An 18,765-nucleotide genomic window follows, 5' to 3' on the forward strand; every position below is an offset into this window, starting at 1 on the left:
CAGAAGCTTACCAGGAATCAGAAGCACACGTGATGCAGGGCTTGGATGTGTGTTGTGGTTCCAAAGGTCAGCAGAGCCAGTGCTGCTCCCAGCCCATGTGCTCTCTGCAGGCACAGCACACAAAGGGACAAGTGCACAGTTGAGCTGCAATGATTTCCCAGGCTGCTAATTCCCCCTGTGCCTTGGCAGTGCCTGAAATGCTGCTGGAAATGGAGCAGGTAAGGCTCTGAATATTTGCATTAACAGGTTACTACCACACTTTGGTTACAAAATCAAGGGAAAAACATATGGAGAGGAGAGAGGGAGACTTAATTATGCTGTAGTCTCTGTGAATTACAGTCTGAAATGTTAATTTAATGAGTGGTCCATTTAATCACCCAGGGATGCATAATGCTTAAGGGACTGTGATCTAGACAACAATACAGTTCTTATTGTAAAATCATAGTGGTTCACAAAGTGGATGTAACAACAATAAATAAATTGAAAGTAGAGGTAGAAGACTACAGAACTTGAGGTAAATATTTGAGGAAAAAATTTATATATAAATTTAACTTAATCTGGTGACAAAGATGCTAAGATCTTTTACAGGCTTATTGATGATTGTAGCTTGAGATTTCTTTCAGTGTTTGCATTTGGCTATTTTTCTCTTGCTCTGAGCCCAGATGACCAACTTTTTATTTCTCTATCATGGTTTTTGTTAAAAAAAGATCACAGGGAGCTCATCCAAGCTCTGCTGGGAGGAGATGGTGTGACATCAGGTGTACTGGGAGTTCTTGCATCCATGCTGCTAAACAGTTTGGTATTTTTTTGTGGTTTGTTCTTGATTTCAAGTTATGAGTTACTGATATTTTAAAATAGATTTCTAAGGTTAATGGAAAGGAATTAAATGTCAATAGCCTGTTACAGGGGGTAAAAAGGGCATCTGTATTCCATGAAGGCAGAAACTGGCTGACGGGGTTTAAGTTTTTTGTGTATAAACACATTTTTGTCCTTTAAATGTTAGTTGTTTTCATAAAGGTGATTTACAATATTCTGTAAGATTCTAGTATGATTTGGTTAAATTTTGATAGACTTTTCTAGCTTTCTTCCTTGAGTACTACCAAATAAAACTCTTTTAATCAAGTTTAGCTAAAATAAATCCATTAGCATAGACACAAGTGTGAAGTAGCTACAGTGAATTTTGGCCAATAATTTTTATGCATCTACTGATCTTCAGTTCTCTTGCTAAAAAAAAAAATCTTGCTAGGCACAGTCTCTGCCTTTGTGGGTCAGATGGTACAGTAACACTTGGGATACAGTATCCTGTTGCCTTCAAACTTTGTATTGAAAAGGAAATCAAATCTGTCACTTAGTAAACCTGTAATGATACATTCAGGATCAGTACTGTAAGCAGGGATTGCTCTCTCAAAAACAACCCCCCTTCTATGTGAGATTTACCCATAGTAACTGAATTTACCAGTTGCTTTTACATCAAACTCTGGATAAAGGCAATTCAAAATGCTTTTCTCTACTCTAAAACAAGGAATTAAGTAATTTATAGTGAATATATAAATCCACTATAAATGCCAGAGCTATATGCAGGATTATATGGTATTTTGGTCTAATTCTGAAGTTTCACTTTGTTTTTTACAACTGAGAATGCGCAATCAAAAGTTGACAGTTTCATTTGGAGAAGTGTGGTCAGATGTTCAAAGGTAGCGCCAGACGTGCTCAGGGCAGTGATTTTTGTTATTGTTTGGGGCACCATGACCACGGCCAGAGGAGCAGCCCCAGGAGCACAGAACGCCCTATTTCCCTTCTGCCCCGAGGCCAGCAGTGCTCGGGGTGGCCGTGGCGGTACCGCGGGGCGGTGCGGGCACTGCCGGCCCCACTGTCCCTGACAGCTTCCCTGCCCCTCACAGCCCCACGGTCCCTGCGGCCCCGCCCGCCCCGTGTGGGCCCTCCCTGTCCCGTGGGGCCGCGCCTGCGCCTTTAAATACCTGTGCTGGCCCCGCCCCCTCCGGCGCGCCCCGGCCAATCAGCGCGCGGCGGCGGGAGGCGCGTGCGTGGGGCGCGCGGCGGGCCGAGGGCGCCCCCCTGTGGCTCAGCCTGGGCGCGGAGCCGCGGTCGCGCAGCGCCGGGAGCCGCGGGCGCGGAGCGGCACCAGGCCCGGCCCGGCCCCGCCATGGTGGGCCGGGAGAAGGAGCTCCGCATCCGCTTCGCGCCGGGACGCTGCGAGCTCGTGGAGGTGAGGGCGGAGGGGCCGGCAGCCCGCCGCGGGGCGGCTGTGCCGCTGTGCAGCGCGGGGCCGGGCGGGCAGGCCCGGAGCGCTGACGCGTTCGCGGCGGGGCCGGGCCCGGGGGGCCGGGGCTGCGGCCAGAGGGACCGCGGGTACCTGAGAGCCGTGGCTGGGAGCGGTTCCGGGGCTTGGGTCCGTGGATATCCGCTCGGCCCCGCGGAATGGCCAGCGGGACGCGGCGCTCGGCAGCGCTCGGGGGTCGCGGCGCCGCTCTCGGCGGGCCCGAGGCGCGGGGAAGGGCTCGCAGACAGAGCCCGAGTGCGGTGGCTCCGCGGAGCGTTCATTCCCCGGGGAGGCGCGTCCGTGCCCGCTGTCCCGGGCGGGGCCGGCGGTGAGCCACAGGTGAACGTGAGCTGCCGCAGCAATGAGGGCTGGGCGTGCAGGGAGCGGCACAACAACTTCTGGCAATGCCAGTGTCGATTCACCTGTCATTGCCAGCCTTCGGAAAGCCCCAGGCTTTGCCTTTTGCTTTCTGCGGCTGCAGGGCATGTCGGGGCTGAGAGAGCTCCGTCTCACGTTCCCTTCCCTGTAGTGACTTGGATCCATCGGATTGTGTTGCTAATCTTTTACACCAGTGGCTTCCGGGTTTTGGTGGCCATTCCTTAAAATTGGTGTTTGCAGTTCTTCATGTTTTTCTAAATAAAAATGTAAAGCTTGAAAAGCTTTATGAAGAACTGTGAAAGTACTTGTTTGTCGTTTTCAAGTTGAAATGCATCATGTTTTGTTCTTTTTATAAGTTATACTCTTATTTTAGATTTTGGTAGAGTCGGCCAAGTGATCTGGTGTCTCATAAATGCTGTTTTTAAGTCTGATAATGCTGTGACTTGTTTATGAGACTTCTAAACACAATACTTTTTGTTGTTCTTGGCTAATATGGACACCAGATAACAATAAATGGCATGGTTTATTGTAAACCTCAAACCTCATAATTGTATGTTGTGGTAGTGGTAGAGGACCACAGAAATGCTGCTGCAGCTAGGCGATGTCCTGGGAAGGAGCAAGGCAGCATACAGGGAAAGAGTTCATCTGTTCAGGTTTTTTATCACCAGAATGTTAGAACTTTTGTCAAGAAGAGGTTCAAACTGGTAATTAGTTGGTGTTGGATATGTGAGAACCATCTATCATTTGTCTTGCTCTTTCAGAAACAGGTGACTGGAATCGATTAGTCTTGCAGACAGCAGCAGTAGCATGCAGGCTGTGCTTGGTGAAAGCTGTGTTTGTGTCCCGTTCATGCTGTGCTGCTGATGTAACATCCTCCTCACGATATGTAAAATAAACAAACTGAGATGAATGAGGTTCTAAAACATCAGGTTTTGTAAATGACACTTGGTTTTGGGTTGGTCACTTCCTACTTACGGAAGATATTCGGTGATCCTTTGATCTTTTTAGAGAACGTTTTGACTTTGTTCTGCAGCAAGTGTTGGATGTTTATTAGTGAGCACTTCTGGCTGTGGAACTCTGATTATAGATCCTGTGACACTGTGCAGACTTTGCTAAGAGGAGTAGAAGAAGAAAATAGTAGTTGCATGTTCTTGTTCATGCTGTTCAGAGAGGCCTGGGTAGCCTTAAAAATGGTAAAGCAGCTTGTGTTTTCAGGTAGTGTTTAAGGATAAAAGTAACTTTTTGAAATGTCACTTGCTGTAGTCTGTCATTTTCAGGCAACTGTCCAGATGTAAATTATTAATTTTCATCTAGTACTAATGGGAATAAAGCTTTCATCTGGAGATTTAGAGTTGAGAAAAATTCCTGCCCTGTGCTGGGAACTTGGAACAATTGTTTTGGGTAGGCATTTCCATCGTGCCCTCTGCATATGCCCTTATGGAACAAAAGCTTTGTAACTTTATAGGTGAAAGACACTGAGTGGGAGTGATTGCTGTGCCTTCCTGGGCTGCAGTCAAAAAGCACCAGGCTGGTACACTGCTTAGAAATTACAGGGCTATTGAGATTGCATAGCAGAAAGCATTCTGTCATGTACAGAATTATAGTAATTTGTCACAAATTGTTCTTTGGTCAGGAAATCCAAGATCTGTGGGTGCTGCACACAAAGTTTTTTTCTGCACAGGCATGGTAAAGATATGCTTTCATTTTTGTTTTTAGCAGGTGGTTTTTGCGTTTATTCATGGCAGATACAGAAGGAAAGCCTTAAAGGGAAATAAAGATTACAGAAACAGACATGGATCTTGTGTTTGCTGTGTTGAAAACCTGATGTTTTAGTGAGAGGTGGGATGAAGTTCGTGTGCTGATGTTCACAGCTGTCCCAAGTACCAAAGGGAGCAGGAGCTGAAGTACAGATTTAGTCTGTTGTATAGATTGAGAGCTGAAATTGTCAAATTGCTTCCAGGTGCATTTTGTAAAATTGATAAGAGATCCATATCTTGGTTTTACTTACTATTAGACTATTGTGTTGAATAACAATTAATTACTCTTCTCTTTGATAATAGAATTCAATATTTTAATCACTGCAGTAAGTTATGTTGTATTGCTGTACCTTTTAACAGGCACAGTCTATCCAGAGTTATTTGTTGAAGGATTTGGACCCTATGTGTTAAATCTTTTGGGTCTGTTTTCTAAAGAAGTTAATTCTTTCCTTTCAGATTGCACAAAGTTATCAGCTTTTGAATGAACTTAAAATTCTGTCTTCACTAGTGGTTTGGATTGTTGTAGAAGTAAATTAGTTTGTCATTGAAGTGTTGCTTTCATTACCTTTGACTATGTGGTTAAATAGTTGACTGGCTGCAGTCCTGCCAGATGTTGGTGTTGAATGAGGCACTCCAAAAGACTCAGGAGAATCTTTTTGTAATACAGTAGCCTTTGACTGTAGTTTTGCATACTTTTAAAGAAAAAACACTACAAAATTAGAGTAGAAACAAAACTTTTCCTGTTGTCATTTCCCTAGGAAGATGTTGACGTTCCCAGCAGGCGAGTTTTGATCACTGGTGCTACGGGACTTCTTGGCAGAGCTGTGTTTAAAGAATTCAATGAAAACAACTGGAACACAGTTGGCTGTGGATACAGGAGAGCTCAGCCCAGATTTGAACATGTTAATCTTCTGGACTCTATTGCAGTTCATGACATCATCCATGATTTTCAGGTAAGTTTCTGGAGTATAAATTGGATGGGAGGGGCACTTTATGTGTGCACTGGTCAGCTGATAGTGCTGCTGAGTTCTGGGCTGTGAGTGGGGCTGGTGCTTGGGCACAGCTCTGACAAAGGGCTGTGCTCTGCCCCACCCAGAGCAGAGGTTTGCTCTGTGGGTACAGACAGCTCTGGCCTTTGCTGTGCTCACCACAGGCACAGCTGTACCTGCAGCACACTGCAGAGGAAAAGGTACTTTTGAGTTATTGACACAGCAATGTGTCACTATGCAGTTCTGGGGAAGTGGAGGAGTGTTTAAATACAACAGCAGTACTCTTTGTAGTGTGCAGTGTTCACTGTTTTTTCAGTCTGAGTGCCAAGAGGAATATGTAAAACCTGAAATATACAATCCACTATTCTATAAAATAGTAAATATCATCTTAATAAACTGCAAAAATCAAGTAAGCCATGTGTAAATAGCTTACCTAAAAATTTTTAGTAGCCTTGTGTGTATGAGAAATCTATTTTATGTTAATATATATTTTACTATACAGAGTTAAAAAGAAAAAAATCCTCACAGCTTCAAAGTTGCTGTAAGATTGATGCTACTGAGGACCATAATTTCACAATTAATTACAAGTATTTTTCTTATCTTAAAACAGCATGCTTTTTTTTTAAGAGATATTAAGGGAAAGATGTTCCTTAGAATGCCAGAATTAAAAATAACAATTTTTGTTACTTAATTTTGCCTGAGGGGTGTCATCACTAGAGTTAGGGTGCAACTGCCATCTCTTGACATGTTGGTTGTTTAAAATTAGTCTTTAATTTCCAGCCTCATGTTATAGTGCACTGTGCTGCTGAGAGAAGGCCAGATGTTGTAGAAGGTCAACCAGATGCTGCTTCTCAGCTCAATGTGGCTGCTTCAGCAAACTTAGCAAAGGAGGCAGGTAAGGAGATCATCTCATGGATTTGGTGTCTGGTTCAAATCCTGCATCTATTTATACAGGGGCATCAGTACAAATAGTGCAAGTGTTAAAGTCACTTCTGCCATCAGTGTGCTGTTGATCTGTTTGCCATAAGAGTAGTGTACACAGCTCTGTGAAGGATCAGGGAACAGACAGAGCAGCAGGAATGAATGTGCATGGAGGATGAGATCCTTGGGAGATTTAAGGGTCTAGTAGGATTTCAAAGAAGGCATGAATTAATATAAATTATCTATGAATATTTTCTTCCTAGCTGGAGTTAGAGCATTTCTGATCTACATTAGCACAGACTATGTATTTGATGGAACAAGTCCTCCATATAAAGAGACTGATGTGCCAAATCCCCTGAATTTATATGGTAAAACCAAACTGGAGGGTGAGAAGGCAGTTCTGGAAAACAATGAAGGTAAGACACTCAACCATTTTTAATACAGGCTTTCTATTTTTGCTCAGTTATTTATTAGCTTAGTAGGCTCTTAAGTCAACGATCGAGTTGCAAAACCATGGAAACGAAGAGAAGAGTGTGATTGTGGGTTGGTCTCCTTGCTCATGAGCAATTCCTCTTGCTTATACCTGGACTAAAGCTTTTGTTTCTAACCTGTTCCTATCTTCATTCATGTTATTTATCTCTTCCTGATGGACATTCATAAGCCTTTGTCTATTGTGAATCTGCTGTTCCTAAGGAAAGATGAAATACTTTACTCAGTATATAGCTGCAGTAATTATGAGGATGCATTACATGTGTTGTCAATGTATGTTTACTTAAAGGAAAAACCAGACTTGTGATTCAGTAATAACACAGCTCAAATCAACACAGAGCCTTATTACTCTTTGGGTTTTGCTGTATTATGTATACCAACAGGCCACCCATTTTGCTTTTACTCACCTACACGCATCATATTCCTGCTTGTAACAAAAGGTTTAATTGCATATTTATGGCTTTAAACAACCAGATTTTTAAAATTTGTTTACATCTTTTCTTAATGAGAGTTTGACACATGAAATATACAGACATAATTTTTCAAGTTCTATTTAAGGGAAAAGAGCATGTTCTCTTTAATTTAAGATTTAATTCTTGTATAAAAGAGAGATTTGGCTGTTTCTAGGTAGTGCACTGTCAATATCCAGTTACAGATTATTAGGAAAAAAAGCACTTGTATTTTATCAAAAGATCTGAAGAAAGTAATTGCAGTACACATGCAGAACAGGCTTCTGATACTCACACTGTGGTTCTGTGCTTCCCAACCAGAGAACCAAGCTATTGATAAATTAGTGTGATGGTCTTCCAGTAAGTAAACATATGCTATGTATGATGGATTTGGCATTATAGTAAGAAACAAACTTTGTAAAAAAAATACTTTTGATAGGAAAAGTCTCATTTAAGTGAAAATAAATTTAAATGCCAAGTTATTCACTCCATCTCTAGGTTAAATACCATCTCTGAATTTGACTGTGATGCTGTTTGCTGCCTGTTGTACACTGGCAATGAAGATAAGACTCAACCAAATGCAGGGATGTGTGGGTATCCTGCTAGAGCCTTCCCCCAGCTCAGCACTGCAGTTTGGTTTCGTAACCTTTTGGAGCAGGATCTGTCAGGCAGCAGTGTTTGCAGCAGTGGAGTGTTGAGGTGGTGATGAGTAAAGGGTTTGAAAAGATGAGTGCTCTTGATTCATACAAATACAAGTATTTTCCATGTCCTGGTGTTCCAACCACAAATTTACTGATACAGAGTAGGTGGAATTCCATTGGTCAGATCTAACTGTGAAGAACTGCCCTGTCCATTTCTGTTGTAAGATGCAAAAATCTCCAGTAAATGGTTTTAACTTTTTTTTTTAAAGATACTTTACTTTGGTTAGAAGGGGATACATACTTATAAATATATATGCATAAAGTCATGCTTAGAGAACTACAAAGTGTCAGGAGGTGCTCAGAGCTGTTAGTCATGAGGCTGATCCTCTCCACATCCCAGAGAGCTGAGAACACCAGCAAGGCAGTTGTCTGCTCAAGAAATGAATATTTTTAAAAGAAGTTAAAAATAGATGTTTCAACCAGTATTTAAAGAGAAGAGCATATCTGCTGAGTGACCAAAAAACTGCATCTAGAGCAGCAGGAAATCAGTGTTTTGTTGGGTTTTCTATTTGTTTTTCTTGTCTAAGTACTTACTCTGGTTTACTTCTCTGTGAGAATAATTTCTGCGTTAGCTTTTTCTGTTTGTCTCTCCAGTAGCTATAGCATTTTCCTCCAAGTATATTAAGAATGGCAATGTTTTGATGACTTCAGCTTCTAATTTCAGGTCAAATTTTTTTGTTTTCTCTTTCAGCAAAACTATTACTTTTAGGTACTTTGTCATAGCCTTGGATTTCTCCTCAGAGACTTTTTGAGTCTTCATGACAGAGATAGACTAGTATGATGTATTCCATCATAAAATATGCTTCTCTTTGCATTTTGTTAATTTTCAAATCACTGTCCTGGAATCTAATTGTTTACTATTGTGTTCTGTGAACCTGTTCCTTATTTGTCAAGCTTTTAATTTATTTCAAGGTTCATAGGGATTTTTTTTCTGGTAAATAATATCCTCCTTTTTACAGGAGGCTTCTGCATGATGGGTGAAAAATCTTTGTAATTTATGCCTAAATATGATGACCTGGGATTGGTGGGAATTTTTCTCCTTGCTCTTACCCAGAGGGGAGTGCTGGAGAAACTGCACAGAGTAGTCAAGATTTTTAATTTTTTAATTTTTGTTCTAACCCACACAGGCATCTTTATTAATTAATCAAAACCTGTTAACTTTCTGGAAATCAATGGCATAAATGAAAATAAATAATAATAATACAATAATTTCTATAATCTTAGTGTTTATAAACTGGTTTGGATATAAATTAAAATTATATTCTATGAGCTAACATACTGCTTGCATTTTATTTGTGATTTGTAGATGCTTAATCAGCATATTTCTTAACACTTCGATTTTTCAGATTGTGCTGCAACATTGCTACCCACCCATGATCTAAAATATTCTTTCTTTTAGACACTGCAGTACTTAGGATTCCTGTCTTGTATGGGGAGGTGGAAAGACTGGAGGAAAGTGCTGTGACAGTTATGTTTGATAAAGTGCAGTTCAGTAATAAATCTGCCAACATGGACCACTGGCAACAGAGATTTCCTACCAATGTCAAGGATGTAGCAGCTGTTTGCAGACAACTAGCAGAGAAGAGAATGTTGGTAAGAATGGCAAGAAATGACCCTGTGAAGGGGAAAACAGTTGGAGTTCTCAGCTTTGCTTCTGAACAACTGAGAACTGCACATCACCTGGATTATTTGCATTTCTGGAATGCTGGGAGGGAGGGAGGAACTGGCTGTAATGTTACAGGATCTGTGCATGATTATGAGGGTGTTGTGGTCTTTGGAACAGAAGTGGTTAAAGAGATTGGACAGAACCTTCTGAAAACTGTCTTGTGTCTCCTGGTATAGAGGAGAGAATTAGAAATGCCAACTTATTCTGATGTGCTGTTAAAATTGCTAGTTTGAACTAAAAAACCCATGTGGTTGAATGTAGTTCTCAAAGATGCCCTTGTTTATTGTATTAACTACACTGAAGTGGCCAAACAATGCCCCTGGACTGAAGCACTTCCTTGTATTTGTTCACCACAGCACCTTCAGATTACAATCTTTGCAAGGTAACAGAACCAAACAGCAAACAGCCACCTTTATGTTTTCACACAGTAACTGCGAAAACATGGACTGGACTTGTACAGGGTTTGCAGTTTAACATTCAGAATGTGTGTGATGTCTTTTGCCTTTGTTTTTGAGTAAGTGAACATCACAGAACAGCTGGGTTCCTCCTCCCCAGCTCTTTGACCTTGCTTGGTTGGTGGGCAGCTCCTTTCCCTCCCCTGACACAAACTGTCTGTGAAGTCAGGTCAGATAGAAGTAACACCGTTTTCCAGTCTCAGGTTCTCTGAAAGGGTACAGATGTTTCTACAACACCACTGAGGTGCTCTAAGATGCCTTTTGAGATAGGGTCTTGCTGGATGCTAATTCTGCACAGTTCTTGCACAGGAATTAGCCTGAGGAACAGCTGACTGCCTCCTTTCATCTGTGTTTCCTCTTTCTTCTCTAGGACCCATCAATAAAAGGAACCTTTCACTGGTCTGGCAATGAACAGATGACTAAGTATGAGATGGCCTGTGCAATTGCTGATGCTTTCAACCTTCCCAGCAGCCACTTGAGACCAGTAAGTGATGTGCTGTTGGACCAGCAGGCAGAGAGCTGTGCCTGATTATTACAAGTAGCCGGTCTCCCACTGGCTGTACAAGTGAGCTTCCCCTTCAGGACAGGCTGTGCATGTCCAGCACAGCAGCTCTGGAGCTGAGGGCACTGGCTGGTATCAAGCTCAGGACAAAGGCAGCTGCTTTGACCTGCTGAATTTGGAAAGTTATGCAGTCAGTCACCAGTTTCCCAGTCTATAGTGTAATGGTATTTCTGCAGAAGTGTTCTCCTTAGTCACAAGCAAATCTGTACTTTTATGTTAGATTGATAGGACCTTAACATGAAGATAGGGCTCTATAAAAGCTGTGCAATGCCCAGATTTATTTCTGAGTACATGCACTTAAGAACTGCAAATTATTTTTGCTTTGCTTAAACCACTCATCCTGCAGTTTTATTGACACTTGAGAGTACTCTTAAAGACATACTGGTCATGTGATGGGCATATGACATGTCAAGAAGATTCTGCCTATGTACAAAATAAATTCTAAGGATTATGAATTGGTGAACATTGGAACTGAAATGTGACTTGGAAGATGGAAGAAAAGCAATGGAGAGCATTTAGTCTTAATTTTTTCTGCTCAATTGTATTTCTCTTCAAGACATGATTGTCTTCTTATTGATCAAGACATGGTTCTGTTTACATTCAGGAATATTCCTTACCTTGTGATGATACAGAGTGAAAATATTAATAAAATGTGGAAAACTACAAATAGTATCAGTAAAGAGAGTGAGAAAAAGTTGCCTTAAGACAGTTCACGTGGCATGATGGGTTGTGAAATAAAGTTACCTATATAAAAGCAAATAGCAAAAAAATCCAAACCATAGAAACCCCCAGAAAACAGAAGGGAGGAAGCAACCATACCTATATATAAAGCTGGGAAGAAAAAAGTTCTAATGTACATGTACAAATATTTTTCTGTCACTTCTGTTTACTTATTGCTGTGGGTTTTTTTTTTTTGTCTCTGTTTTTGTTTTCAGATTACTGACAGTCCAGTTGTGGGTGCTCTTCGTCCCAAGAACGCTCAGCTGGACTGCTCCAAGCTGGAGATGCTGGGGATAGGGCAGAGAACACCATTTCGAGCTGGGATCAGAGAATCACTTTGGCCTTTCCTTGTTGACAAGAGATGGAGACAGACAGTCTTCCATTAGTTTGTAACTTTTTTTAGTAAAAGTATGGTATGTGGCACTTTTTTAAAAGAAAAAAAAAATAGTTTTGTATGAGTGTTCTTAAATTGTGACATTTATGAGCTTTCATTTAATTGGGTAAACAAATGGTCTTGCACTAGTGAAACTTAGCCTAAAAAAAGTTCAGTGACAAAAACTGAGCCTATTTGATGTCATGGATTTTTTCCTTCCATTTATACCAGTCTAACTTGCTATCTGTTCTTGGTGGGTTGAGGTTCTTAGTAATGAGTACTGTGTGATGCTAAGAATGACTCCAATCACTTGCTGACTTAGTTTTGGCTGAAATGTTGTTGATGCTTAAGGTCTGTGCCATTGTTGTATATACCATTTCTTTCATTAAAAGACATGGTCAGTTACTTTATCACCAAAAATCTGAGGTTTTTGTTTTTAATTTCTGAAGATGGTGTTCTTAGGGAGTTAAGCTGAAGTAGGAATCCTTAAATGCTTGTTTTGCCTGAGCTCTGATCAAAATGTTTTTTAAAAAAGTGAAACTTTATTTTTGCAATTATCAAGTGTACTTTTTATGCTTGAAATATTTTCAGAATGTTCTGTACATTGAGTGCCTGCAGCTTTGTATTTGTACAGTAAGTTGTATGCATTTGTTTTCATGTGACTTATAAAAGCTTGGGGAGGGTGGGGACAGTGAGCAACCAATAGTTTTCAATTGGGCTTTTTTTGGGTGGGGGATTGGAGTTGAAGGATTTTATTTTTTTCTGGGTGGTTGTTTGTTTTTTTGTATGAAAGCACAAAATATCTTGATCCTTCCCTTCCCTTTTTGGGGACAGCATTTGCAACTTGTTAAATTAATGGAAGATGTTTGTTAGTCAGTACATGGGAGATGGAGAGGAAAGTGTTCAATAATTTGTAGCACAGCAGCAGCTTTTGCACAGACTGTCAGACCTGGCACTGCAGTAGTCTAATATAAGAGAGTCTTTAAAGCTGGACTCAATAGCCAGGTAATGTGGAGGAAGAACATTGTAAGGCTTTGCTTTGTTTTGAAGTTGTAGAATCCACAATATCAATGTTCTGATATTGCTGGAAGATTATTATAAAGCTAGTAAAAGGTCCAGTTGGATGGTCATTTGTTTTTCTGAGGCTGAAATGAAGGGGAGGGAAAGATGTTCAGATTTTTTTTCTTTAAGTGTGTGGGGGAGACACATGCAAAAATAGACCAATGAAGGTCTTGTAAGGGTGAGCTTTACATTCAGTCATTTCATTTCAACTGGCATATGCTAAGCAGTCATAATCCCAATCTGTTTTAGTCTGAAGTCCTGATACACACATGGTAACCTATCTCCAAAATGACAATAAATATATATTGCCAGCATGAGAAACAGTTGTTGATTCTTTCTTTACCATCAGGATTTGTTTATCTGAATCAGAGTTGTTTGCAATTCTTCTTGAAATCTGTGTGCCCTTTCAATGCTGGAGATATTTCCTTCTTTAATTCAGTAATTATTTCTGGACTTGGATTAGATTGGATCAGTTTCTCTGTCAGTGTCACTGCCTTGGAGATGTGATAAATGTACACACCAAAGATGCAGAAGGTGTTGAAAATGTGAGCCCTGAAACATCTTGGACCTCAGGGCTGGATCAGGAAGATTCTATGTCCCTTTCCCTTGCAGAGAGCAGTTTGACCAGGGGTGAAAAAAGGATGACTTCTCTCCCAAGTGAGAAGAGTTGGGTATTTTACTGGGAGGACAAAATTAAAATATTTCATCTTCTTTTTCCACACTGAGCAAGTAAGTCTCATTATCCAGTTGTACCCTGTCGGAGGGGATCCATGTCCTCAGCATCCCCCTTGGAGACTGCAGTCTTGAGGCATTTTGCTACTGGACAGACACCTTGGATGACATTTCCCTCCTTTGGTTATAGAAGTCTAAGACAGCACCAATAAATACTGCAAGAGGCAGTGGAACTAACACTGTCATTTTCCAGTCACTTTAAGGATAGGCTGCTGTTGAAATAACTTCTTATACTCTTCCCTTTTTGTTTCTGGCTCCATGACACTGGAGGTGTTTGTGTTCATCCACAAGGCCCCAAGAACTTTTAAGGTCAAAACATTGTGCTTGCATGAGACACAGTCCTGGTGTTGGGAGGAAACCATGGCCTCTTTTACAGAAGCAGTGCCAGTATCTGCCAGGTTAGTGCTTGTGAAGTATAGCAATACAGAGTCCTGCTCCTGTCCCCATGTGAGGGTTGTTGGAAGTTCATACTCATTTATTCACTGCTGTCTGTCAGCAGTGGGCATAAAGGAAAAAAGTCACTGGTTGTAAAGTGTCATTTTCTGTGCAGGCTGGGGATGATGCTGTGGAAGCCCAGCAGAGCAGGAGCTGATGTGTGTCTCAAACACCAATAGCAGGACGGTTGCAGAGCCAGCCAAGGGCCACACAGGGGTTGGGCAGCACTTTCCTGGGACAAGTGTCCTTGTTCTGGCTGCTGGACATCAGCACAACACAGAGAGCACAAGCATGGGAGTGTGACCTAGGAGTGGGTGTATAGTTTTCAAAAAGACTCCAAAGCTCTCTGACCCATTTCTAGAAAGGTTTAGGAAAAGGGACTGCAGGGTAATTAATTTGCATAGAAAGTGAGAAACTCATCTCTAGGGCAGGGAAAACTTATCTAGAGAAAGGTATCCCCACCAGGCCCAGGACTCAGGGCACATCAGCTGGAGCAGCACTGGAGCCAGGACTGGTGATCTCCCTTTTTCCGTCTCTGCCCCTCTTTAATTCATCTCTTTCCTTTCACCCTACTCCTTTATGCAAAACCCCCTGCCATGTGCTTATATAGGAGGTCAGGGACTAACTGGTATCAATTTCCATGCCAAGTGTGTAATTCACTAATAAAACTTGATAAGCTTTTGCAGGCCTTCTGACTTTTGTCATCCTTTACAACCACGAGTAAGTAATTTGAGGAAATTTGGTTGGTTGTGTCTGAAGGGACTGCATGTCTCTCCAGGAGGCTCAGGAAGCACCTGCTTGTGGAGAGCAGGATGGCAGCAGGGGAACAACAACTGCTCCAGAGCACCTGGATGTACCTGCAGAGCTGTGACTTGTGCCTGGGGGGGCACCTGGCAGGGCAGGTAACACAATCTCCCATGACATCAGTCATTTCTGCCCTAATGTGCATGAGGCTGTTTTACCTTAACTCACTAATGACACAAATTATCCAAGTTTTAACTATTCTGATTCCACATACTCTGTAATTAAATTGAAACTGAATGTTATTTTAAGTGGCACATCTTCATTTAAGCGACTTCCTTCATGTGTTTACTTTACAACCAGTCCCTCACATACAAAACTGCTTGTGCATTAGCAATTACAGTATAGCAGGAACTTAAATGAACTGTAAAACAAGATGAAAATACATAGCCTCCTACAATATCCACTGGGTTTGATGAGCTTTTGGACTTGAGAGATGCATTGAATGATGAGCTTAGTGCTGTCTTGAGGCCCCCTGAGTTGCAGCTTTGAGGTCAGGGAACTTGTGGCTTTGCAGTGTTGCTTGTTTACTTTATAACAGCTTTATTCAGTTGCTTGCCTGAGCTAGTATTTAATTAAAACCTTAGAGAAGTGAGACTTCTGTCTGAAATGGCTCCTTTATAACCTGAAAGAGGTCTCTTGAGTAGGATTGACTGCTCAGTGACACTGACTTCCAAAATAATGACTGCTGTGTAATGTCATAGGGCATTTGCCAGCATGAAAAAATGTCATTAATAGGTATGGAAAAGAAAAAATGTGTAGGCAGCAGGGATTAGGAATTACATTAAGAAAACTATTACAGAAAAGATTTCTCTCTGTGCTTAATGTTTCACTGATTTCAGTAGGGTTCCTTCCCATGCTTACATTTAAGTACAGGATAAAACTTCTAAGCATCAGTGCTTGGGAGTACCTTGATGAGAGGTGAATAAGGATACAGATTATGGACTTCCATGTATTTTTAAGTTTTGATAGTACTCTGTTGGGGATACTGTAATTCAAATTGGTATCAAAGAGTGCAGCAGTTAAGTTCCAAATCTTTTCACTGCAGTCAGGCAGTCAGTGCAATCACAGGGGATGGACCTGATGAGATCCCCAAAGCCACTGCTCCTACCCCAGCCCAGTGACCCTCACGCTGAGAACTGCTCTCCTTTGTTCATCAGGAGACAAGTCCAGCTCCTTCAGCTTCCAGAAACCTGATTCACCCAGCTGTGACATGGGGGCACTCCTGTCGGTGCCTGCATACCCCACAGATCTAGAGGATTTCTGGAGGATAATGTTAAACTCATGTAGAGGAAAAGAAGAGAAAGGTTTATTAACAACGAGTCCAGACAAAAGGAAGGGGACTATGAAAACACTGGCTCTGAGCCTTTCCCAAAACACAGCAAAGGACTCTCATCTCTTCCTTTCTTTGGGGCAATACAGGTGGAGTTGAATGGAAGTTCAGCAAAATACCTTTGTATCCGGGCTTTCTTTTATTTTTGTTTTAATTTCAGATGTCATGTTATGATTGGTCTCCTTCTTGTTTCATTTTTGAAGAGAACTTCCAGTAGGAAGAGATAAAAACAGAAAGCTCAGAGTATGGAAATGAATGACTGCAAGGGGCAATGCAGGAAACAGAACAAATACTGAACTGATGTGAAAAACACAAGCTCATGTTCTTAACAGTGGAGTGAAAGGCTCAGAGGCATGATTCAGACCACCAGGGTACACTGCAGACACATGTCAGGCCCTGAGGGAGCCACTGGCCCTGCAGCCCCTTGCCCTGGGCTGGGCTTGCTGCAGTGTGGGGCCAGTTCTGGGATGGGTTCAGGGGGAACAGCTGTGGGAAACCTCCCCGGGCCTTTTCCCCAGTGCCCGTGGTCACTGTCCCTCCCCTGTCAGCTGGGGACACGCTGTGGATGAGGAGCTCAGCCCTCCTGCCCCTCTGGCTTCCCCCTGGCCAGGGAAGTAAGAAAGCCTAGAGGAAAGAAAAGGCCTCCAGGCTGGGTGAGATCACTGAACCAACTTAGAATGTTTCCCTTCTTGAGTCTTAATGGTGGCTATTTTGACTTTTTCTTTCTAAAGTGTGTGTTTTACTGATAATTTATTAAAGGACAAAGCACAGCATTAGGCACCAGTGAGCATCTAATAGAAGCAGAAGGAGGAGAAGAAGATTGAGAACACTGTGGGCTTGTAAATCTGATCTCAGCAGCAGAAAATGCATGGAGAGCAATTATGCACACAGAACATTTAGATATATGTAATTGCTTAAGGGGAGTCAGCATGGATCCTGGAAAAGAAGATTAGGCAAGATAAATGTGCTTGGCAGCTCTGAGTAGGCAGGACAGCTAGAGTGGATACCATTTATCTGGATTATGGGGAAGGAGGGGAAAATTTCCTAATTCTGCATAAACTGAAAGATGACTCATTTTCCAAGTCCATAAACATAGCTTGAGAAAAGGAAGCTGGTGGCCTGGGTTATGGCAGGTAGAGACAACAGGCATAAATATCATGTAACACTTCTACAAAAATTCCCCATCTGATTTTCATACTGCTTAGTGAACCCCTGAGGCTTTGTGCTTCTCTCAATTGCATTTAAGTAACCCCCACTGGCTCTGGGACTGTCCTGACATAACCTGAGCCAGGGCAGCGGTTTGTGTGGCAGGGGCTGGAGCCTGCATTCTCCTGGGGATATCCACTGCCACAGAAGTAGGGATACAGCCTGGCACCACGGCAGTAATTGAGTTACCCATTTTAAGATGTAGTGGAACCTCTTTTAAGGTCACATGTTGCATTAACGCAGGGGTGGAAAGGACTGGATCTAGGACAACTCTCAGGGCCTCCATTTTCATTTCCATCTCCAGCAGCCATTCTTACGATTTCACTTTTATTCTACATGGAACATTTCAGAACTTAGAGGAGAGCAAGGACATTTTCACTTTTGAATATACAGCTGAGCTGGAAAACTCTTCACTGGAGATTGGACTCCAGTGTGTTTTTCATGTCTCCAGCTGGAGTGGTCACAGACGCCCATCCATGGCACATTCATGGCCTTACAGCTGCTGTGCCACCACTCCAGAGCCCGTCCCCAGGCTCAGGAATCAAAACCAGCTGGAGCTTTAAACTCAAGTCACTGCAAAAGCTCATTTTCATTCTGCACTGAAGGCTTCACCCAGTTTACACAGAAGAATTAAATTGATCAGAGCGCCTTTCACAGGAGACAGCCTCATTTCTAGCTCTCAAGGGAGCTTTGGGTTTCTTGGGTGCTTCTGGCACTGGGGTAAAATATTTACATACACTGGCTACCTGCTTTGTGCCTCCCAGACATGGTGAGCACTTCTGTTCCAGCTGTGCTTCACAATCATTTCCCTCCACAAAATAACTTTTGTACAAACCAATCCTCAGTCCTGAGGCACCTTTGCTCCTCAATCCATACTGCAGATTTGAGTTAAAATAGAGCAACTTTGCAAGACTGTTTCCCCCATTTTTCCCTTCTGGAAATGAACCCCTGGGATGTGCACCACAACCACCGGCTGAGGAGAGCTGAGGGTGAAATGGAGAGCTCAGATCCCTCACGGGGGAACAGCCTGTGAGCTACAGTGGGGTGCGATCTGTGCAAAGCCAGTGAGCCCCAGATGCTGGTTGGGATAGAGCCCCACTCCAATGCCCAGCCCCAGTGCTAGAGCAGGCACAGCCATTCCCGGAGGATTCCCCAAGCCTGTTCTCGAGACCAGCCTGTCCTGGAAAATGTGCTATCTCCAGGAATATCTGTAGCACTTCTCTCATGAAAAACCTGAATATTTTATGTGTGTTGAGGTGGGTGTGATTTTTTGGTTGTTGTTGTTTGTTAGTTTGGGGGGGACATGTTCCTGATTCTGTTACTTTCTTTTTCTGTTCGTTTCTCTTCATTTCTGGGTTTTTGGCTTGCTTTGTTTGGGTTGTCATCTTGTTTAATTACAGCTCTCTCTGTGCTGCGAAAGAGACGGAATAGACTGAAACTGAAGCAAAGCAGCAA

At 42.3% G+C, this 18,765-nt stretch overlaps 1 protein-coding gene across 1 annotated transcript; it reads left to right on the forward strand.

Annotated features, from left to right (window-relative positions):
- The first annotated feature begins 2,056 nt into the window (after nt 1-2,056).
- Nucleotides 2,057-14,658, forward strand: MAT2B (methionine adenosyltransferase 2 non-catalytic beta subunit). Its single transcript, XM_074552416.1, has 7 exons — nt 2,057-2,227; nt 5,175-5,369; nt 6,186-6,300; nt 6,590-6,742; nt 9,365-9,558; nt 10,457-10,570; nt 11,584-14,658. Exons 1-7 carry the CDS (start codon nt 2,165-2,167, stop codon nt 11,752-11,754), a joined length of 1,005 nt encoding a protein of 334 aa, XP_074408517.1. The 5' UTR covers nt 2,057-2,164; the 3' UTR covers nt 11,755-14,658.
- The last annotated feature ends 4,107 nt before the right edge of the window (nt 14,659-18,765 follow it).

Source organism: Zonotrichia albicollis, chromosome 15 (assembly GCF_047830755.1).
Source record: "Zonotrichia albicollis isolate bZonAlb1 chromosome 15, bZonAlb1.hap1, whole genome shotgun sequence".
In the NCBI taxonomy this organism is placed as follows: Eukaryota; Metazoa; Chordata; class Aves; order Passeriformes; family Passerellidae; genus Zonotrichia; species Zonotrichia albicollis.

What these genes read in the sequence shown, in the direction of transcription:
- MAT2B (XM_074552416.1), top strand. Translation starts at nt 2,165, where the DNA reads ATGGTGGGCCGGGAGAAGGAGCTCCGCATCCGCTTCGCGCCGGGACGC. An exon ending in AAACTTAGCAAAGGAGGCAG is followed by an intron (nt 6,301 to 6,589) that starts GTAAGGAGATCA and finishes TTTTCTTCCTAG; the next exon opens with CTGGAGTTAGAGCATTTCTG. An exon ending in TAGCAGAGAAGAGAATGTTG is followed by an intron (nt 9,559 to 10,456) that starts GTAAGAATGGCA and finishes TTTCTTCTCTAG; the next exon opens with GACCCATCAATAAAAGGAAC.